This window comes from Lycorma delicatula, chromosome 1, assembly GCF_047948215.1.
Source record: "Lycorma delicatula isolate Av1 chromosome 1, ASM4794821v1, whole genome shotgun sequence".
NCBI lineage: Eukaryota > Metazoa > Arthropoda > Insecta > Hemiptera > Fulgoridae > Lycorma > Lycorma delicatula.
The window spans coordinates 278,042,389-278,065,114 of NC_134455.1; the positions used below are offsets into that span (position 1 = coordinate 278,042,389).

General features: G+C 30.9%; 1 protein-coding gene across 1 annotated transcript in view; it reads left to right on the forward strand.

Annotated features, from left to right (window-relative positions):
* The window catches only part of LOC142318316 (lachesin-like), a 470,857-nt gene that overhangs the window by 410,147 nt on the left and 37,984 nt on the right, over positions 1-22,726 (forward strand). The window contains exon 8 of the mRNA XM_075354889.1: positions 9,998-10,135. Within this exon, the coding sequence (XP_075211004.1) occupies positions 9,998-10,135 (138 nt within the window). The remainder of the gene's footprint in view (positions 1-9,997; positions 10,136-22,726) is intronic.

A 22,726-nucleotide genomic window follows, 5' to 3' on the forward strand; every position in this document is an offset into this window, starting at 1 on the left:
ATCTAATTTAGATTCATTAATCTTATCCATACGAACGAAAATATTATATTTTTCCAGAACAAATATTACGTACATTCTTTGCGTAACATTCAATAATAGAATGACTTTTACAAAAACAAATAAAACAATTATTATGCCCCAAAAAGGCTTTTAGTTCATGAGAGATTTGACTGAATTGTAACAATGCACCTTAGCTTTGTTTCTTTCGTTCAATTGCGAGTTTGAAATATTTACATTGATATTCTGAGAAGTTTTCTTGAATTAAGTTATTCAATAAAAATCTTGAAAAGGTCGGAAACCCTTTGTTTAATAACATTTTCTATTATCTGTAGGTGTTGTAGACCAATTCTGATGATAGAAATTGGATGACAATAAATTCATATGTGTTAACGGGAATTTCCATTGCTTCAAGAGAATTCACATATGAGGATATCTCATTGATAAAACTGGATAAAGTATCTAATGATTCTCTTTTTATAGAATCTAACTTTAAAATGCAATCAGCTTTATAAACTGCAATTATGTATTTATTAATCAAATCGTCTCTTTAATAATTTAACGCAGTTAGGTAATATTCATTTCTTACCGGTAGAACCGTAATAATAGCCAAAGCTTCATCCTTCAAAGAAGAATGTAAATACTTTTGAAGATTAGTTAGATCGTTTCCAGTATGTACTAAATCCTTAAATATATTAAAACAATGTTGCCAATCTAAAATATTACCTCTAAATAGTTGTATATTAGTGGGTTGTAATTGAATTTGTTTAATTGTTGTGTCTAAACTAACTTCTTGATTAACTGATTTTTGATTATTATTAATGTTTATCAAATGTTGCAATTTGCATTCTGTTACACAAGTCTTCTTCGATTTGTAGACGATCTAATGAAAAAAACATCATCATCAAAATCCATTTCAGGTTGTGATTGAATGACGTCATACTTGCCTTGCAAATCGTGAAGATTCTTTAATTTAATTTGTAAAATGTGACTATCATCTTGTGAAACATCATATTTGTCAGTTAATGTACCAATTCTAGTGATAGAAGCCTTAACTGACCTTATCTGCTTAGTAATTGATCTTTGTCCATAATAATACTAATAACTTAGATTAATAATGTAAATCAGTAACGATATACTTAAATTAAATGTAAAATAAATTAAATGATATTACATTAGAATAAATTGTTACGAACCCTTTTCAATTACATAATATCTGTAACTCCGTTAATTCCTTTTTCGTATTAACCATGAATTAAAATATTGAAATTTGAAGATGTCGAAATTATAGAACCTTCATATCCACGGCGTGGAGGACCAAAGTGTTCGAGTAAGTAACCGCCTTTATGTAATACCTCAGGTGGGTGTATTTATTCTTTATCTTAAATTCGCTGGTTCATATATCTAGTAAATAAAAGTAATTTTACACTTCACGATTAAATATAATTTTTAATATGTTGTAATGATCCATATGTTGTAAGATCCATGATCTTCACTATTTCATTTTAGTTTTATGTTAAATGAATGTTACATTGTTAATGAAAATATGAGTTGATGTGCAAGTATTTATGACAAAATGAAAGTAAAACTAAACTTAACAGTATATTAACATATAGAAAAATAATAATATAAAGTATTACCTGGTAAAATAGGCTAGCTGAATATAAATAAATTTATTTACTTTTACAAATATATAAGAAGAACGAGGCAGTTTACGTATTTATAATTATCAAGAATAAAAGGAGAACCGAGTCTTAACACCTGTTTTAATAAAATTTGCCTAAAACCTTAATCTTGAACCATGAAAGAAAGTCATTTATCTATTTTTGTATAAAATAAACATTGTCAAATATTTATGGGAAGGAATTTCTCCATGTAAATATTTTAAATTGATCTCTCTAGCGCGTAATAAAGATACTAACTATATTATAGTGTTTACTTCTTATACAAATAACTGATGTTCGTACACAAATAGCATTCGATTAAAACCGTTTATGGCAATAATATAGTAAAACTTAATGCCAAGCGTAAAAATTCGATTTCCTTACAATATGTGGAACATATTTTCACCAGTTTTAAAATAAATAAGATATATATATATATTTTATCCATTAAATGAAAATGTAGTTTCCTTTTTTTTCTAACAGTCATGACTAACAACTGTATAATAGTAAAAAACAAAGATATTTTTCATATTATTATTATTATTATTTTTTTTTTTTATTGAAATATAAAATATATATGCCCTTACGTTTTTAATATTTTTATTTCGTTACTCAATGGAAAGTTTTTTCGTGATAAGATAAATTGTAATCTGTATCTTATTGTAAGAACTGGAATCCACAAATGGATACATTACTGGAAAGAAACAGTTACCGTATCTATTCGCAATTTCATAAAATTTTGCCACTTTTAATTATATTTCATATTATCTTACAACTAGCTTTATTAATTTTATTCCATGAACAAAATTAAAAGGTAATGTTTGATCAACCATTCTTTACATATATACACTAAGATCTTATAATTACTGGTCAACGTATTTATTTATTTATTTTTTTTGGTTTTAATATTTACTTTTAATTTACTGAATGAAAATTTCGTTTACTTTTTTCTTACTGTCATGATTAACAACTGTACAATAATCAAAAGCAAGATATTTTTCATATTATTTTTTTTTTGACTGAAATGTAAAATACAAAATAAAAACATATATTAATTTATTAAGTAACAGAGAGAAAATTCAGATGGACTTCATCCCAGAACTGATAGCGTCAGTTACGATGACAAGTTAATAATTATTAAAACTTTTTTTATACTCTTCTTAATTTTTTCATGTTTATTACCTTCGGTACCGTCAATCAAACACTCTACAACACTTTTTTGTCAAACTTAATTAAAATGATAAGTTTAACAAAATAAAAAGAGAACTTTTAAAAATTATTTCTGATCGATACTTTGTGTTTGCAGTGTTATTAAATTAAATGAAATATTTTTAATTTTTTCGTTATTTGCAATTTCATCTAATATTATAACAGAATATTTGCTGAATTTGAAATATTTCTTCCTTTTTATATTTGATTGTAATTTTATATTCCTATTCATTTTTTTTGCGGTATATCATTACGATGATTTAGATTTAGATTACACATATCATCCTTTGAATAGTTTAACTGAAATGTGGGAAGTAGGTTTACAAAGGCACTCCTATGTAATTGTTTCATAAATAACTGAAAATTACAATTAATTTAAAATTAAGTAATTAAGAATTCGTTAATGTGAGATATCTGTTATAACTAAACAAATATTTTAATAATTTTAGTGGAACTTGTAATACGAGGTCATCTGAGATTTTAAAGAAAGTGAGTAAATGAGAAAATTCCCACTTTTTAAATTTTACCTGCACTAGAGAGAAATACTAGCAGTAATCCGGTAAACCTTGTTTGTGCAAGGATTAGGGTTCCAATTATTTCCCAGGCTGAGAAATTCCCAGTAGACGAAGACATAATCTGACGTTAATTATTTTACTGACCTCTGGTTTTAATGACGTATTTATTTATAAAAGATACGTAGGTCTTTCATAAATGTTGAAGTTATATACGATATTTTATAAACCATGAACTCTAACTCGCCCCAATTTTAATTAATCCAATTAATTTGACGCAAAAATTCTTTGATAAAAATATAAAAAAGAATTATTTTGTCTCATTTTACAAAAAAGTGAAAGAATAATATTCCTTAATAAAGCCATGGAATGCATATTATTCTCCTTATTTTGGGATAATAGGAATAAAATATACTCATACCAAGAAGAAACTATTTTGCTAATAATTCCCATTATTATAAATTAAATTTGATTTTTAAATCTAAAAATCAAATTTAATTTTTAATGAACAGGTGCCCAATTCAAATGGTAATTAATATTTTTCTGTATGCCAGCCTTATTTTCCTCTAACAGGAGTAAATTCAACTTTTCTTTTTTATTTTGTACAGTAGATTAATATACTGTCGCCGGCTTCCGTAGCACGAGTGATAGCGTCTCGGCCTTTTATCCGGAGGTCCCGGGTTCGAATCCTCGTCGGACATGGTATTTTCTCACGCTACTTGTACATTTCATTCTCTGAAGCAATACCTAACAGTGGTTCCGGAGGTTAAAACAAAAAATGTATACTGAGAGAGCTGGTTTCTTTTTTCTTCGAAAGAAAAATAATATTTTTGACATAAATGGTAACATTATTTTGTCATCATATCATCGTTCTGGGATGTTAAGGAATAATAATTTTTGATTTCATTTCATTGTGATATTAAAAATACTTGATACTCAAAGTTTTAAGAAAATTTACAAAAATAAAACTTGTGGGGAAAAATACAAATTTCCCCATTCCAAAAATTGCTCACGCTTGGTAGTATTTTCTACAGTTTTATGTGGAATTTCTTGACTTCTCGCTTTTTAATTTTTTTTCTGATTTTTCCTTTAATTTTTTGTAGGCATATATAAACTTGAAATAAAATATTTTTAGGAAAAATTTAAAAGATACCAACTTAAAAAACTATTTCACTTATTTACATAATTTCGGGTTAGTGCCTGGTTTGATAGCCTAGTTGGTTTTAATTTGAAGCAAACTAAATAATAAAGTAGATTTAGGGAATGAATAAAGTTCAGTATTTTTAATTTTTGGTGAGGTTTTTAAATCGGTTTTATATAAATTAAAAGTGTGTTTGGTAAACACTAACATACAACACTCATTTAATCAGCAGTCAGTGATATTTATTTTTTCTTTAAAAAATGAATTATTATTTTTTTTTATTTACACATTAAAAGTAGCTGTTTTAATTACACTGGTCTATACAATTTTTTTAATAAATACATGAATCAGTATTTTATAAAATATTTTTATGCTGAAACAGAAAATGTAATCAAAAATGCTCTATTACGTCACGTGTTTTAGTTTTCTTAGTTTAAAGATCCCTTTAAGGCCATTTTTGACTCATAATATGAAAGACTTTTTATCTTGTACAATAAATTATAAATATGCATCAAATATATAAGACAACATCACAAACTAATGAGTCATCGTAGTATATTTATCTCATTGAAAACAATCTCTCAGTGCAGCTAAAATCACTAATGTATATGCAAGTGTTAATGGTTCGAGTGGAATTAGTTATTCCAGTTAATCAATGTTAATTTATTTTCATAAATTAATCAAGTGTTGAATATTTTTTTCTTATTTTCTGTTAGCTTATATTTACATAATTAGCCAGCAAACGCGTGGAGAGTTTACTCCAAAGAGTTTTTGTAAGCCAATTTTAAAATTTACGTAAAAGTTATGGGCTTTATTTCTGTTGTCCACTAAGAGATCTAGATAATCATGGCGCCTCATATAATGTGTATTATGTGTTATGTTAAACTCACGCGATGGTTTCTACAGTTAAAGGAGCGTTTGCCTTTTACTATACCTATAGATTGTCGCGATTCAACAATCATTATGACGACTGCTCTCTCTGCTTAACAAAGGTAATTGGTTTTTCTACAAAAAAATAAAATTAGAATTGTTTACCCAAATGTTCCACTGGCTCTGAAACGAATTACATATTAAACCAATTTACATATTCCAACAGATCAGCTTCCTGGCAGGAGATTTCAGTTGCCGAAGAAGAATGATCTGAAAATACTGCGGTAGCTCCAAGAAATTAAAATTTCATACCAGAAAAATCGAACCACTTCACAAGTGGAACTTAACAATTTGATTGTCAAGTTTAATTTATCAAAATTTAACAATCAGAACTGTTTACGTTTAAAGAAGTTAAATTTATTGACTATGGATAGCAAAATTTTGCTTTTTGAAACAGAAATATGCTTATAAAATAGTCCAGTATAAAAGGTCTGTTATGTTACATATTGCTTATAATGCTGATTATAATAAGCGGTTACTCATTGATTCGTCAAAACAAGCTTAAAAGCGGTGGTACTGGATTAAACCAAACAAGAATCCTATGCTAATAGCGCATGTTGTTGAAATGAAAGAGACATATGAATACGTGATATTAATATTGAAAGTTGTCAATAATGATGTTCACTTAAGACGTATCTGTAATGACTTCAAAATTATTGGTCTTCTTCTCCGTCTGCAAGGTAGGTTTACAAAATACAGCTGCTTCTTAAGATTTACGACAATCGTGCCACAAGTGAATATTATGTGGTTAAAGAGTGGCCAAAAAGTGACAGTGACACATTCACTTTTGGACAAAAACATATTAACTATATGTATTACTCAACGTGTTATTTTGTTATTTTGCCACCTTTACGTGTAGAATTGGTATTTGATAAAGAATTTTGTTAGAGCATTAAATAAAGAAGGAAAAGGATTTAAATATTTAACACAAATGTGTCCTAAGTTCAGTGATTCTAAATTGAAAGAAGGAATATTCGTTGGAATATAAATTAGAGAACCACTCAAAAAATTTTGACAAAGTTGAATAACGTAGAGCTAGTGGCTTGGAAGTCGTCATTTAAAGATGTAGTCCATAGTTCATATCTTGGAAATAACAAAGTAGATAATAATGATCTTACAGTACAAAATCGTTTGTGAACTATAAAAGTTCAGGCTGCCGGATATCATTAATTTTTTTTTGCATTTCAATCTGTCTTTTTCCCATCAAATTGGGGTACTGTGAGTGATGAGTACAGAAAACGCTTGTACCGCTATGTACTGCAAATAGAGCAGCGCTACTGGGTAAATGGGGCAAATCGACGATGAGTGATTATTGTCGGTTTAAGAAGAACCTAGTGTACTCAAAAGAAAGAAGTAATTTATTAGTTCAGCGATTCCAGTTTTCAAACATCTTAGGTAGGTTTTCTGTTGTAGTTATATTCTAAAAGTGTTATTTCATTTAACAAGCAAAATAAACTATGAATATTGAAAATATATACAACACAATACTATATACTTTGTCTTTTTCAAAGTTTCAAAACTGTTTAAAAATATCTGAACTGTAAAACAAAAATATGGGTGATGGAAAAAATCTAACTTCATTTTCAGATTGAGGATAAAAAAAAAGAATAAAATTCACCTAAAAATCTCTTTCAGTTTGTAGACTACTGAGAACTTTGCGTTTACTTTTCCTTTGCAATCCGGTGGTGGAAAGTCACGTAAGACTATCCAAATCCTTCTGCCCAGAGTCATATTATTAATATCAATGTAAAACATTCCCTTTCCCCTTGGTAGAATTTAAATAATAAATTTTTAGATTTTTAATGAAATCTTTTATTTTAAACTTTCTAAAGAAATAATCTTCAGACATTTACAAATTGTACCCTGACAACATTTGTAAAATTGTACCCTTTCAACATTTACAAATTGTACCCTGACATATCTTGCTTAGCTTTTTATTACTCCTTAAACAAGTTTCATTTACAACTTTGTACCTTAAATTCATTCCTTACTACGTGTTTCAAAGAGTTTTTCTCCCTCAGTACAGATCTGTGAATTAATATTATTCGTTGATGTTAATCGTTCCTTTTAAACCTAACCGTTCACAACTCATAAACGATTCGGATTGATTCATAAATAAAATCAACTTATTTCTTCTTAAATCGACTTATGCGAAAATATTTCCATTAGAGCTGAAAAACACATATTTAATTGCAGTACCGTATTTGATGGTGTTTCCATTTCTACTCAAAACTTTCAACTGACCAATGTTCCAAATAAAAATTATAGTAGCACTTTTATTCCTATCCGGTAACATGTTTGAATGTACACTTAGCTTTTAAAATTTCGTGAGAATGTCAGTTTCATTTCGTTTATAAAGTTAACCATATTGTTTAGCTTTAGAGTGGAGAATACCAAACATTCTTTGTCAAAATCATTAAACTTCTCTTTCCTGTTATTTTATGAATTGAGGTGTACAATATTACGTCTATTAACAGCTTCAAAGCTTTAGATAGAGCTTCTAGACTACGAAAATATGTTGTAAAATTTTTATTTGCTTTGTGTTAATATCATGCGATAATGAATGAAGTAGTTCGACTTTTCGTAAATCTAAAGTTTTAACATTTCTATTTGCATAAAAATAGCCTTAAAAAAATGTCATTGTAAATGTTTAAATTAAATCTACAAAATTATTTGTGGGTTACACATTTTAATAATCTTGCCTTCGACAAAAAATCTTATATCGTTCCGAATTTTAGTAAAATATCGTACGATTTAAAATCACTTACAACCTATTGGTTTAAAATTTACCAATTTTTTATGATAAAAACATAAGACCTCATTGATAAGTTAATTAATATTAATTGTATAAATCAGAATTTTCTGCATGATTTTTTTATTTATTTTACTATATATTCAAACAAGATTATCAAATTATTTATACAAAAAGTAATTAAATAATTATTTATTAATCTAAGTTATTTAAATTGTGTCATGTAACTATCTTATTTTTATAATGCACTTCCGGGTTACAAGCTATTCATTTTTTGACTAGTTTTTAAATTTTGATATTGCTTGATTCATTGTTCAAGTGAAATGATCTTGCTATTTTGTTTTTTTAATTATGGATGAATAGAACGCTTGACAAAATTTGCTACTGAGGATTATGTATAATTATTTTACGATAAAAAAAAAAACCTATATATTAATGTTAACTTTGAAGTATTCCACAAAAATATATATATCAAACTAACCTAACAGTCATTCCCACTGTATTTACTATACATACCAATAATATAACATAAAATTAATTACATTAATATTACATATTAATATATAGCATTAACTTATTAAACAACCCATTATATAAATATCAAGATTAAAAAATAAATTATTTGTGTGTAGTGTGTGCGCCCGCTTGTGTTTATATGTACGTTACGTACTATACATAGAAAGTAAGAGTCAAAACAATTTCGGAGAAGTGCCTTCCTTCTGATTTGCATTAGATATGTTATTTTAAATTTGAAAGAAAAAACAATAACTAATTATTCATTTATTCCATCCAGCAAGTACATGTGATTTTAGTTTGTCTGGTATTTCTCCCACCACTACCCCATTCGGTCTCCCTAAAGCATAAGACCGAATGTCCGTGCGCCACAAACGGCTACTGTACCTCAAAACGGTTTAGCAACCAACATCCTAATTAGCTCCTAGAGCTTACCTAACTGCGTGAGCGTCAAGTATATGTAATGCCAAAGTGAACTCAATTTACCGTTTTTCTATTGTTTTATGAAGGGAATAATTTTTGCTATATATGAAAATGCCAATCCTCAAGCATTTCCAATTTTTGAAGTAGATTCAGATATGCTAATATCCAGAGTTTAGCGGGATGGAAAGAGTCATCTTTTTTTCTTATATTATTGTAGTAATTATGTCATGAATTTTAATTTTTTTCTCAATTGGAAGCGTTTTATCGCTGTATCAGTTGATTCTTATTATAAATACTCGTATTAAGCGAATAAATTATTTACTGTAACCAAAATTGTTTCTTCATAAACAAAAAACGCTGAAAATTGAACATTTTGTCTTATATTTATGTCTGTTTAATAGAAAGAAGTGGTTACTAGTTAACAAGGTAGAATTATGCTCTAGGAATCACCTTATAAATTATCTCTCTTTAATTGTACTTACATATAATATGATATACGCGTATAAAATAGATCACTAAAATAAACGGAAAAAAGAAAGGTTATGGCATTCGAAATACCTACAATAGCATGGCAGTTGTTAGAGAAGATAAAATGGATAGAACGAATGAAAAATGAAGTTTTGTCATTTTGTATGTTTCATTTTTCACCAATTCAGTAGCTTAATTGGAAATATAAGAAAGTGGACACGATCACAGTCCAAGGTAACAGCTTCATGGCATCTAACCAAATTTAATATACTTAACCTTACATTTTTTTGTGTAATTATTAAAATTATTTTATTCTTGATTACGATTTCTAAGTGATTATATTAAAATCTCACAATTAAAAACTTTTATCTTTTCTCTTTCTTTTCAGTTCCCCCGATGCTTTCTATACCAAATCAGCTAGAAGGTGCTTACGTTGGGCAAGACGTTGCTTTGGAATGCCACACCGAGGCTTACCCAACATCAATTAACTACTGGACCACTGAAAAAGGAGATATGATTGTCTCTGGTAAGCAACAACAAATTAACTGTATTTACTTCAGCATTCAAAAATTTTTAGAAATTTATCTATCTTTCAACGATAAATAATTGAATTATAAAAATCCTTCGACACCGATTTACATGAAATTTAATATTTTCAGAATGTTAGAAATATTGATTTTCTCTAATTTAACTAAGTTTCTAAAATGACTCAATGTGCCATTCTATTTAAAATATCTATAGATAGATAAATGAAAAGCACATTCTAAATTAATGAACCAGCGATATAAATTACTTTTTTTTCAGTAATTGTGATATCTCAATATTTTATTAAATTTATTCCTAAGTGATAATGAATTTGAGTATATAAATAGTGTTTAGTACATTTTCCATTCTAAACACATTCACCTTATTACTAATTTCACACATTATTTCTTTTTAATTCGTATTATTACTTAGAATGAACAACATGTTTGTTTCATTTTTTCCATTTGTATATTTCCTGACCTATGCAAATACTGTTAAATTAAAAAAAAATATTATAATTTAAAAAATGTAGCTTCGAATAGATATAATAATAGAAATTTTTGAGTCCAGAAAAAGAATTAATGAAAAAATAGGAATAAAAAATAAAATTTATCGATTGTGGTTTTATTTTTAAATTTAGTAAAAAAATATTTTTAGTTATATAATTGTATTTTATCCATTATGAACTAAAATCTTAAAATAAAAGCATAATTCAAAGTTATACATTCCCTTCGAAAATTACTTTTTTCTTTTTTTTACCATTTTGAACCACTCAGGGGCATCCGGTAATCGCCTAGAAGACGCTGCCTCGGTCACCCATGAGTGATGCAGATTAACCCACCCTGTGTATACAGCTAACATCGCTGTCCTACCCGTCTGGGTCCCTCCTGATTCATTGAGACATCAATACCACCACTTCTGGTTGCCATGATGCCCCTCTCCAGAAAGTCTACCCTTCCCGACCATATTCCATAATCAGAGTCCAGGTATGCACCCCACGCATACCCCCCCGAATCGCGCGCCCACCACACAACATACCTTGAGGGTCCTCAATGATTAATTGGAGCGCTCCAATCCAACTACTCTTGGTTGTGGATGAACTGACCCTGTAGGGGAAGACACCCTCCGCCACGCCACTCCTTTCCGAGCTCTTATGAGATTTACCGGAGGTCATCTTCAGAACCTCGGCTTTTGACATATTCCAGTCCACCTCGGCCAGGATGCCACCGATGCAAATGCCATGAGTGACATTCCCATCAGTGTACTACTAATTAATGAACTGAAAACAATCACACACTGCTCACACGATTCTTAAGCAAGACTAAAAATACCTAACCAACAAAGGAATTGAACTACCTATCTTGTAGAAGGTAAAAGTGAGTTCAACACACAATACATAACATAAAAATATTACATGGAACAATAACAACACAGTAACACTGGAAAAAAGGACAAGAACAACAAAAATATAACATAAAACAAAACATCAACAAAAATAGAATAAAAGAGAAATCTAAGCAGAGCTCTAGATCCCCTTAGCAATCCTTTCCTTGGCTAAGTATACTACAAAACTCTCCACTATTGCTCATTCGGACTGGCTCCTCCAGTTTACACGGAGATCCAACCGACGCTATAAGATCAACCGACGGATGGTCCCCGTACGCATTAACTCGTAATTCGAACACTCATAAAGGACATGGTAAATGTCGTCTAATTGTCCACACTGATAACACACCCCAGAATCAATTTTTCGAACTTTATCCGTAATTGAGATTTTTCAAATCTGCCCTCGTCAAAACGCCGCTACCCCTCAAGGCTGCATGTTAACCCATGCCCTCGGCAGTGCAGTTGCCGTTCCGCCAACAGCTATACAATTAAATAATCACCAAAATTCTAACTAACCGTGGCTTGCTGCCAATACGCCTACCTTCGCCAAATCAATCGCCCAGGCGGTCCCTAGCCACCCAGGGTGCTACCCTACTGAATCCTCTCGGCCGTTCTGCTCAGGGCGATGAAGTGGAGGAAGCCAGACACAATTGTCCAGTCTTTGCGAGTCTTCCAGTTGACTCGCAGGTCAAAGAAGGAATCCCCTCACTGAAGTTCCCTAACAACTCTGGTACGTTCAGCTTCGAACCGGAGACAAACATGCAGAACATGGTTCACAGTATTATCGATCCTACAGTCCGGACACAAGCCGGAGTCAACCAACCAATAAGGCAGAGAACCACCACAAGTTGTTGAAGGCCCCAGATATGTCCAAGAAGACGCCGAGTACATATTTGGACTCGCTAGACGAAGCCAGATCCATCAAGCTAAGAGTTGGGTCCTCTTTGTGTGTTTAGAATGAGGGATTTCATTTTCTTGCCGTACAAACGCATGCTCCAGTCCGATGGCTAACCTTTTTACATTCTACACACCGTGATTGAGCTGAGCAAGCCGCTCTCAATTGTCCGGCTTCGTCGCAATTGTAGCAGTAGTTGCGTCTGTCATGGGCAGTTCATGCTGAGGCAACGCGGCCACTGCCCCACCAACTGTAGCAGATGGCGGGGCAGTGCTGTCTGCAACTGTGGGGCAGTCGTTCCATCTTTTTCTGCGACCACTACCATCGGGGCCGCTGCTGCTACTTTCTGCTTGATACCCTGAGTGGCCGCCGATCCCTGATGTACTCTTACCTTCACGTTGTCACCTCCGCCGTGTCTACCTGAAAGGATGTCTGCTGGCAGTTCGAGGCCAACCGGGGTTTTCACCGTTTTTAGTAGACTAGCGTAAGGTACGCCTTGCTGGTTCAGTACCACGGTCTTGTTCTTTTCCTGTGGTTATTATCTCGCATGAGCTTCATATAGAAATGTATCGGAATGGTTTGGCTATTCTGCTGGGCCCAGAACCCCTCCGTCTTTCTCGTCAGCTTCCTAAGCCATCCTTTGGGGGTAATCAGTATGAAAGGGTCATCCACATGCTTGAGGACCCTATTATGCCCTAACTGCATATGATTCACCGTCTCAGTATTTTCACCATCCACTAGCTGAACGTAATTTTCTCGCATGGTGGACATTCTCCTTGTCCCCAAGCAGCGTGACTGCTCCAATTTCTCGGGCAACGTGTCCAGAAGCCCCTAGTCCTCCCGCTAGTCGTGGAAGGCTGCAGGAGCCGCCGTCTTAACCTTATCTTTGTACGTTTGGCTGGGAGTCCCATTCCTGCAGTACACGAAGACCTTTCCTTTGTCTTCCTCATCCTTTGAGAGTTCCGTGAAGAGAAACGTCTTTTCGTAAGTCTGATTAGTCCTTCGTCGGTTTGTCATTGATTTCAGATCCGCCGTAGTGCTGGATTGTAACATGTCTTTGATCGCTGACTGTCCTGTCAGTGCTGTTTGAGCGCTCCGTTCCTTCGAAACGGCTCTCCGCAGATTGTTTCTCAGAACCGGCACCACTTCCTCAACCCAGCCTCTTACTCTGGACATTTTGGTCTTTAGGTCTTGACGGCTTCCCTTGATGAAAATCAGAAAGACGTCAAGTTTCTCGAGATCTTCTAATATCGTGGCGATATCCTTCTCTGCAGTGTCTACTGAACGGGTGTCTCTTTTTTATTGCTTTTTCCTTTGCGATTCCATCAAATTCTTTGCTTTCGATTTGTTCTTCTTGTACTGGTACCGGAGGAGGCTCCGCATCTACGTCGGAAGTACTTCCACCTTCTGTTTTCGGCTCTTCACCATATTGATTACGAAATACAAGTCCTTTGGATGCGCACTGAGTATAGTATAAGTAAGAGCAGGTTAGTACGCGATTTGTTTCAACACCGTGTAGGGCCACATGAGAGTCGAAATTAAAAAGGAGGGTAGTTTCGGAAACAGGAGAGAAAAAGGAATAAAATGGCCATTGAGGGGTAAAAAAATGTTGAAAAAATCCGGAGAGGGATGGAAAAATGCCGGGGATGAAACATGGTTTCCGGCCTAAATAGAAAAAGGTTTTGGGGCAGGGGGTTCAAGTACCGAGATATAGGGAAAACTAATTTTCCCTATATAAATTGTACTATGAGAATTAGAAAAAATTTCGAAAAGTTCCAACAGTTCACCAGTTCAATAGAAACGATTCACTAAAATTAATAGTACAAAGAGAAAATATATATTCTTTGTATTCACTTCACCGCCGTTGGCAGACCTGCAACAACGGATGTTCCGCTATACAAGCACGTGGCGAAAGTTTGGTTAACTATGTGCTCGTAATATCTTAATAACACTATATATCACCAATAAAAACTAACAAATAAGTCTATCTACGATCTAAATATACAAAATAAACAATATATAGTATTAAATATTAGCAAATAAAGCTAATAACACTCCCGGATTGTACCGACAGCACGTGGTCTTATGCTAATATTATATATCAGTTAACAACTAATCACACACAAATACCTATATCCTCCGAGCTTACACGATTGTTGAGCACATCTAAATGAATAATTACACACACGTAAAACACAGTACACTCAGAAAAAAACACTTTTTAAGACAAAGTACCGAGGAGCCACTACATACACTAACCTACCTACTAACGAAAAAACATTAAATATAATTAATTTTTGAAAATTACTGCACATATGTATATTTATTCTATCAAAAAAATGTATTAGTTGAAAAAAAAAATTAATACACTAAATTTAATAATTAAAATAGTTAAATGACAAAACGATTAACAAATTTATTTCATGGCGGAAAGTTGTCTTATACAAAAATCCATAATGTAATCCACTGATGTAGTAATGTAGTTCACGCACAAGTAAGATGGGCCAGAAAAAAACACTACTTGCACACATGGACAATCGCAAAACGTAAATAAATTACATTGGCAAATATCAATGCAAAACGTATTGGTCAATACGTACGAGTTTGTAAACATAGACAATACTCTTCAAATTGTAATGTAAATTTCTTAGATAATATTATGAAAATGTAGGTGATGCTTGGAAATACTCAACCAACTGCAAGTTTTTTTAAGGATTTCATTTATTTTCTTTGTGATAAGTGGCGATATTAGAATATAATTTGAATCAAATTAATTAAAACGATATTTTTGCGAGCAGTATTTAAGATTTAACTCTATAGGAAAAAAAAAAGAGAAGTGAATATAGACATAGCTATTAAAGCGTTATACGTACTGTTTAATTTTTTTTTACGTTGTTATACATATTGGCTAATATTACAGACAAACAAGTATCCAGCTTACATTTACTAGTTAGACAGACCACATCCTCATATAGACTGTTCTATCCAAGAATACAATAACAGTTTTTTATCGATTTTATCTGTTTCAAAGTATGTGTTTATGTAGCCTAAAATATATATTGAAGCACTTTTTTTTTGTTTAAGAAAAAAACAAATTCCTAAGAAACTGTAAACTGAAAGAAGTATGTCCAATTGGTAAATTGGAAAATATTATCAGTTTATGATATTTTCTTGACATTATTTTATTTAAAAAAATTAAATATTACAAAAGATCGGTAATAAATCAAAAGGAAATAGATAAATGTTATAGAATCATTATTATTTTTTTACTACACAATAATATGATAACGTCAACATTTATGTTTGGTCGTATAGTAAAACCCTTTTATAAAAATCACTGCTGCAAAAATTAAACAAAAAATCAAACAAACCAACAATTTGAGGAAGTCGCTTAACATAGAATAAATAACTAAGTGAGTACCAGAAAAAATTTATGTATTATGAGCCGCTTAGTATTTAATAGCTGCTTAGTATTATGATATATTACATTATCTTAAAACTAATGAAGTTAAATTTTATGTTAGAACAAATTTAAACTAACATTTATTGGTGAAAAAAAATAATATGATTTTACTAAATTACGCTGATTTGGCAACAATAATTCTTGGTGGTAACATAATAATAAAAATGCTAAGAAACAAAAAGGAGTGTTAAATTTTTGTTCATTCATATTCAGTAATAATTATGTCAGTTATATATTACGGAAGTGGTATATCTGTTAATATTTTTCCATTTATTTATTTACATTAATCAAACCTATTTTACGTGCAATAAAATCAAACTATTACGTTCAGCTTGGTTGTGGCGTGGTACAAGGAGTTTCAAATGGTCATCATTGCCATCCCCACCTATAAGGTGCCTAATGAACGGGCTTGCAGCAATAGCCAAATGGCGGAATTATTTTCCACACACCTATGCACTGTAATCATACCACACGATTCGGAAGATTCTGATGAAGAAATCTTTGAGTTCCTAGATAGCACGCTTCCTCTGTTTCCCAATAAAATTCTTTATAGCAGCAGAAGAATTGCAAGAGATTGGTAAATTAAAGAGCTCGAGAAAGACTCCAAGAATTGATTAGGTGATGGGTAAAATGTGCATGTTAATGTCTTCGAGATTGCTTTATATGTTCCACCTGTTCAATGCGATACTTCGGACCACATGGTTCTCCTCGAAATGGAAAGTATCGTAGGTCATTATGGTTTTGAAGCAGATTAGACCCGCAAATAACGTCTTCGTACAGGCCTACAAGCGTGTTCCTTGTCCTTTCAAAAGTCTTTAAAATGTTGTTCCTTCAAAGATTATCGCTAATCTTAGAGCCGGGATCCTGATCACCAGTTTGGCTTCAAGGCGGCTATTCGTCAGTCGAGCAAGCCTACAGAATTGTTAAAGTGATCACTGAGTTAAAGCCTAGAAAGAAAGGAATACTGCTTGGCCGCCTTCGTAGATGTTCAACAAGCATTCGAAAAAATTTGGCTTCGCGGTCTCTTTTTCAAACTGAAGTCAAGCCTACTGAAGTCAAGCCTACCTCAACCTGTCTATCTTGTGTTACGTAGTTACCGAAATGGATGGTTTTCTCAAGTCAGACACAATCATGAATTGTCTGTCTGCATATAAAATCTATCAAGAGTTCCACAAGGTTCTTTCTTGGTCCGATTTTATATTAGATATTTTATTTATTAACATTCATTTAATGTCATAATTTTACAAAACATTAAGCTTCGATATCTGTAAACTGTAGAAAGCTATTCAAGTAAATGTAAGTTAATATATATATATATATACTAATTTTCGGAATTATATATTAATAATATATCATTTTAAACAGAGATTTCTTATTTTTATACACAAAGCAAATAATTTCATTTAAAATAATATTAACCCGAATAGTATGTTAATATAGTAAATGCAAACAGAACAGCAGAATTTAGATTGTATTATCAAAAAATTTAGCATTTTTTTTCTTATATATTTTTTTTTCTAAGGCAATGAACGATGTTTAACTTAAAAACAACTTTTGGTTTTGTATTATTTTTATTAAAAGTATTTTTTTTAATTTGTTTATTTTTCCGATGATTATAATTGTTGAAGAATGTATTTTACGAATACGTTAAAGTGTAATCATTTTTATTCAAACTAATTAAATAATAGTTACCGAACCGTATGCATTCAAGTGTTTTCTGTAAGATACGAATATTTTCAGCATAAAATTTCGAAGTATCATTATTTATAATAAAAAATTATCAGACTGCTGAAGTAACGTAAGTATTTCTTATCAACGCTGCATTTAGTGATGATTCCATTACTTGTAAAATATCTGTTGTTAAGACTAAATCATGTGCAATATATTTTCACATTGAATACCGAAACATGAGCACGAAAGAGTTGTACTCAGTAATAGGTCTGGTAATTAGCGGGGAAATAGATGGAAAACTGGATGACAGTTGTTGATGCTATCCTCAGTTAATTTCCTGTTCCCTCTGACCAAATTATTTGCATTGGAAATGGCACGTACTCACTCCGACAATATTCCCGTTCTATTTCTATGGTGTTTTAAATGCTCTTTACAAGAACCGATTTATTTTCACCTCGTCCTCTTCAGCACACAAATTCTATTATTCCAGGTTTGAAACCATTAGTTTAATTTTATTACCCGATAAAGTAATAAATTCATAAACGGACAGTTTTTTTTAATCTGAAAATAGGGTTTACAGCTTTAAAAAAATAAAAGAGTAATATAACAAACGAAGTATAAACTCAAATACGTTCAATTAAATTATTTTTAAATATCTTATTTAAATGTAATGCATTATTTTATTGTAACAGATTTTTAAATGTATTTTAATTATACTCTTCACTTTTCTTCAAACAATTATTTTATAAAATTCAGTGATAAAATTTAGGCGCTTTATTTTTCTATTTAATTTAAGCAATGATTCAGACTGGAATTTTATTAATGTTTATTAATTATTAATTTTATTAATCTTTCCGTACAAATTATGTTTTCAGATTTTTATAAAACCTACCGCTAGTATGGACGTTAGGACATAATGTATTTTCATCTTTTTAATTGTCCTCCTTTCGAACGCCGCTCGTTATGATTCCATCGACTTGTTATTTGAGAATGTATTGAATTCACACACACCATAAAATGTTTTTGAATCATTAAAAATATCTTTATAAACATTACATTAATTATTAAAGTACATTCATCAAACAATGTTACAATTTTAAAGCATAATGATATAAGGTATAATATCTTATAGACGCTTTGAATTATACATCGAAACAAAATATCTAAGCTACAAACAAAAAAATAAAAAATAATTTACAAGTTTTATAAGTTTTAAGTAATTCACATCACAATGACACAAACTGGCAGCCGCCCAATAAACTCCTATTAGTGTTAGATTTCTCTTCTTATATTAATCTTCTTGTATTAAAATGAATATTTTAGTGCTTTTATACATAAATAATTTTTTCAAAGACAAATTATACCGAAAAAAATTTTTTTCCATTATTTTAATTTATTATTTAGAAGTACTTTTGATTGTATTTCTAATATTAGTTTCCAACATGTTTTTTTTTTTTTTTTTAATTAGTTAATTTTATAAAGATAATCTTAAATATTTAACATAATCAAAGTTTCATAGTTTACACAACTTTCATTAAGTCTCAGTTCGTTTCCTCACGACAAAATTTCCATTATTTCCTGTATTGTGAAAGTAATTAAAACTAGTCTTAGATTAATTCAAAGAATGTTCTTTTAATTGGAATATGCAGAATTACATTTTTATACTTTTTGACACTCGCTAAGAAAAAATAAATTTTCATTTTTATAAAGAATGGAGAAAACAAAATATTTCAGATTGATCATAGTAAATCTAACATAGAAAATCTGCATAATTTTTGAAAACGAATACTTACATCCACTGAAATTATAGCGATGTAATGAATAAAATAGTTAATAATTTTATCAAACTTAAAAAATCATTTCTAATAATAACAGACATCTTTTGAAATAACATAATCTACAACTTTTGAGATGTATGTATGCAAACTACTTGAAATAATTTTATCACTTGAAAAACAGTGTTATAATAATTTTTAAGATGAATTCTCAAACAAAATATAAAAAAAATAAAAGATAGTATTTTAATTACTTACACAACTATAACAAAAAATTAAGTTAAATTTCAGATATTTAATTGATTAAAAATATATCTCACGACATATAAATGCTTTTATTTCTAAAAGTATAATATCAAAGATCAAAATTAAAGACTATTTTTTTTAATGTAAAATCTTCTCGAGTCCAAAAATAATAAAGGAATAATAATAAATATGTCACTATACTTTTACAATTCCTGATCCCAGTTATTCCTCTTACGGCCATGTTTAACATCGTAGCCGTAAGAGGAATAACCGGGATTCGTATTTACAAACGAAATGAAAATTGAACGTATAAGTACCATAAATAAGTAAAATTCATTAAAAGCTCTAGTGGTCATCAAGATTCGTTGTTCCTATTTAAACTGCATTATGCAGGAAAATAAAAAATATTTGCTGAAGGGTTCAATAATTGAAAGCAGTTACAATAGGGCAGCTGTTCAAAACTTTTATAAATTTTACATTCCTTAAATTTTATTTTTTATTAAAGTTAGTAAAACAAACATATATATTCCTTCATTTAAGACCCTTAGCTCACGCTTTCTAGTAGGCTCTTTGAAGTTTTCTTTCCTCTTTTTTTTATTTACCTGAATGTACCAAGTCATTCCTTTTTCAATTTTTTTTCTTGTAAACCAGCAACCTACAAGCAATTTCAGTTTATTTTAACCTATATATTTTACTTTTATTAAGTATTTTTGTACTGATGAAACTCATAATTAAATATATACTCGTTAAAAAAATACATCACAGAATTTAAGTTTATTTTTAAATCTATTACATATAATGTAATTTAAACGAATGAGCTTCTATTACTTTTGTAATGATAATAACAAGAAGAATCTATTAGCACAAAAGTTTTTGCCGATATGATTTTAAAATATTTAACGAAAATCGCGTTAAAAGTAATCGAATGAAATATACCAATTGCTAAAAAGCCGCGGATTTTATTTCGAAAGGTTCATAAAGTAAAAATAAATAAATATATATATATATATATATATATACTAGCGGACCCGACAGAGGTTGTCCTGTACACACGTCTTTAATTCGAAAATTTCAAACTTTTTTGAATAAACTGTAACAATCTGGACCGTTTTGATGAAAATTATTATTAAAAAGTAAAATTACAATATCTAATGTCATTACATGTACATTTATCACAATTCGACCAATCGATTGCGTGTGAGTATGTGTATACTGTATGAGTGAAGTGAAATGTAGAACCTGTGTTAAATAAAAACTTAATCTTGATTTAATTAAAGGTGAAAAAGTTTATACTCAAACTATTTTATAACATATATTTTTTAATTTACAAAAACTTTAATTCATCGTAATGCCATTGGATGTACAATATTTTTGGTTAATCCTTGAGGAGTATAAACGAACAAATTCGATGGTTTTCCAACTCTGGAACACGCAACATATAATTGGCCGTGAGAAAAACACGGATTTTCTAAATCTAAGCCACATATTGTCATTGTTTGGCCTTATGACTTATTTATAGTCATAGCAAATGCCAAGCGGATTGGAAATTGCAAACGTTTGAATAGTATAGGTGAAACTGAAGGAATCATTAGGATCCGTGGTAGAAGTACAACTTCACCTTGGAATTTTCCATTCAAAATAGTGGCTTCAAGAATGTTGCCCATGATTTTTTTTATAACTTATCACGTGCCATTACACAATTTCGGGGCATTTAAATTTCGAAGCAAACTTATAGGTGAGCCAATTTTCATTCGCAAATTATATGGTGGCATTCCAGGTAAATCTAGTGAATTTAAAAACTCTACAGGATAGTTGAAGACTTCGTCAGGATCAACAACAGTGTCAATCGATTTGAATGTAATTTCATTACCAGGCAATGACTGTTGTATTTTTAAATTGATGGTGTCAACATCTAAATTTTTGCGGCTAAAATAGCTCGCTCTCGTAGCCATCCATGATTAGAATAATTATGTCTCAAATCTGGAAAGATACTTTTTATTAACTCATCTTTGGCAGCCACCATGTTGCAAAAATTCTCTGGAAGTCGAATATATTGTGTATCTTCATACAATTGAATTTTACCATTGCCAATGTCTAACAATTGTTCAGAGAATCCTGACGCTAATGGATCATTTTGAAGTTGAACGCGCATATTAGTAAGGCATAATTTACTGACATTTCGCCATAGATAAGATTCTTTCAAACATGTGTTTATTTCGTCCGCATATGTCACACGTAGAATGACTGGTAATGTTTGTCTGAAATCACCAGACAGCAGCAGTAGAGCACCACCGAAAAGCCTAGTATTATTTTTATATCTTTCAGGACCTGTCAAGAGCTTCAAGCGAATGCTTGTGGGCCACTGCACATTCATCCCAGATAATAATTTTGCATTTCTCAAAACTTTAGCCATGCCTGAATGCTTCTTTATGTTACACATTGCTTCGGGATTTGTATGAACATTCAAACGTAATTTAAGTGCTGAAGGCGCAGTCCGTCCACCATCAAGTAACGTTGCTGCAATGCCTGATGAAGCAATGGCCAATGCAATATGATTTTGTGATCGAATGCGCGCAAGTATCAGTGAGATGAGGAATGTTTTACCAGTGCCACCTGGTGCGTCCAAAAAAAAGAATCCACGTTGTTGTGCTGCAATTGATACGTTGATTTGATCATATACATTTCGTAGCTCAGCAGTAAGCAATTGTTCATTATTAGCAACAAAAGTAGCCAAAGAAGTCTTATCGAACTGGTGTTCACGTTGAACATCGCTGTAGATGATATCTAATGCTTGGCGGTTCGGCGCTGGCATGCCGAAATGGATGAGCGGCATGTTCGAAATAAGAATACAAATATCTTCAATCATTATTAATGACTCGTTATATATTTCTGCGGAGAATTAAATATTAAGATTTTTATTAGTAATTCTAATCCGATGCAAAATATACTCACTCATTGAATTTTTATATTTGTTCCACAGAGCAGATGCTTCAGACGGAAAACACGTTGTTAATAATATTGAAAATAATTGACAAATTTGTTGTGGAGATGAGCTCAGTGCTGCATCTGCAAGTGTGAGATCCCAATGGTTATCATTCTCCAATAAATGTAACTCACGACACGCATCGAAGAAAGTGTAATATAAAGTAGCATTGA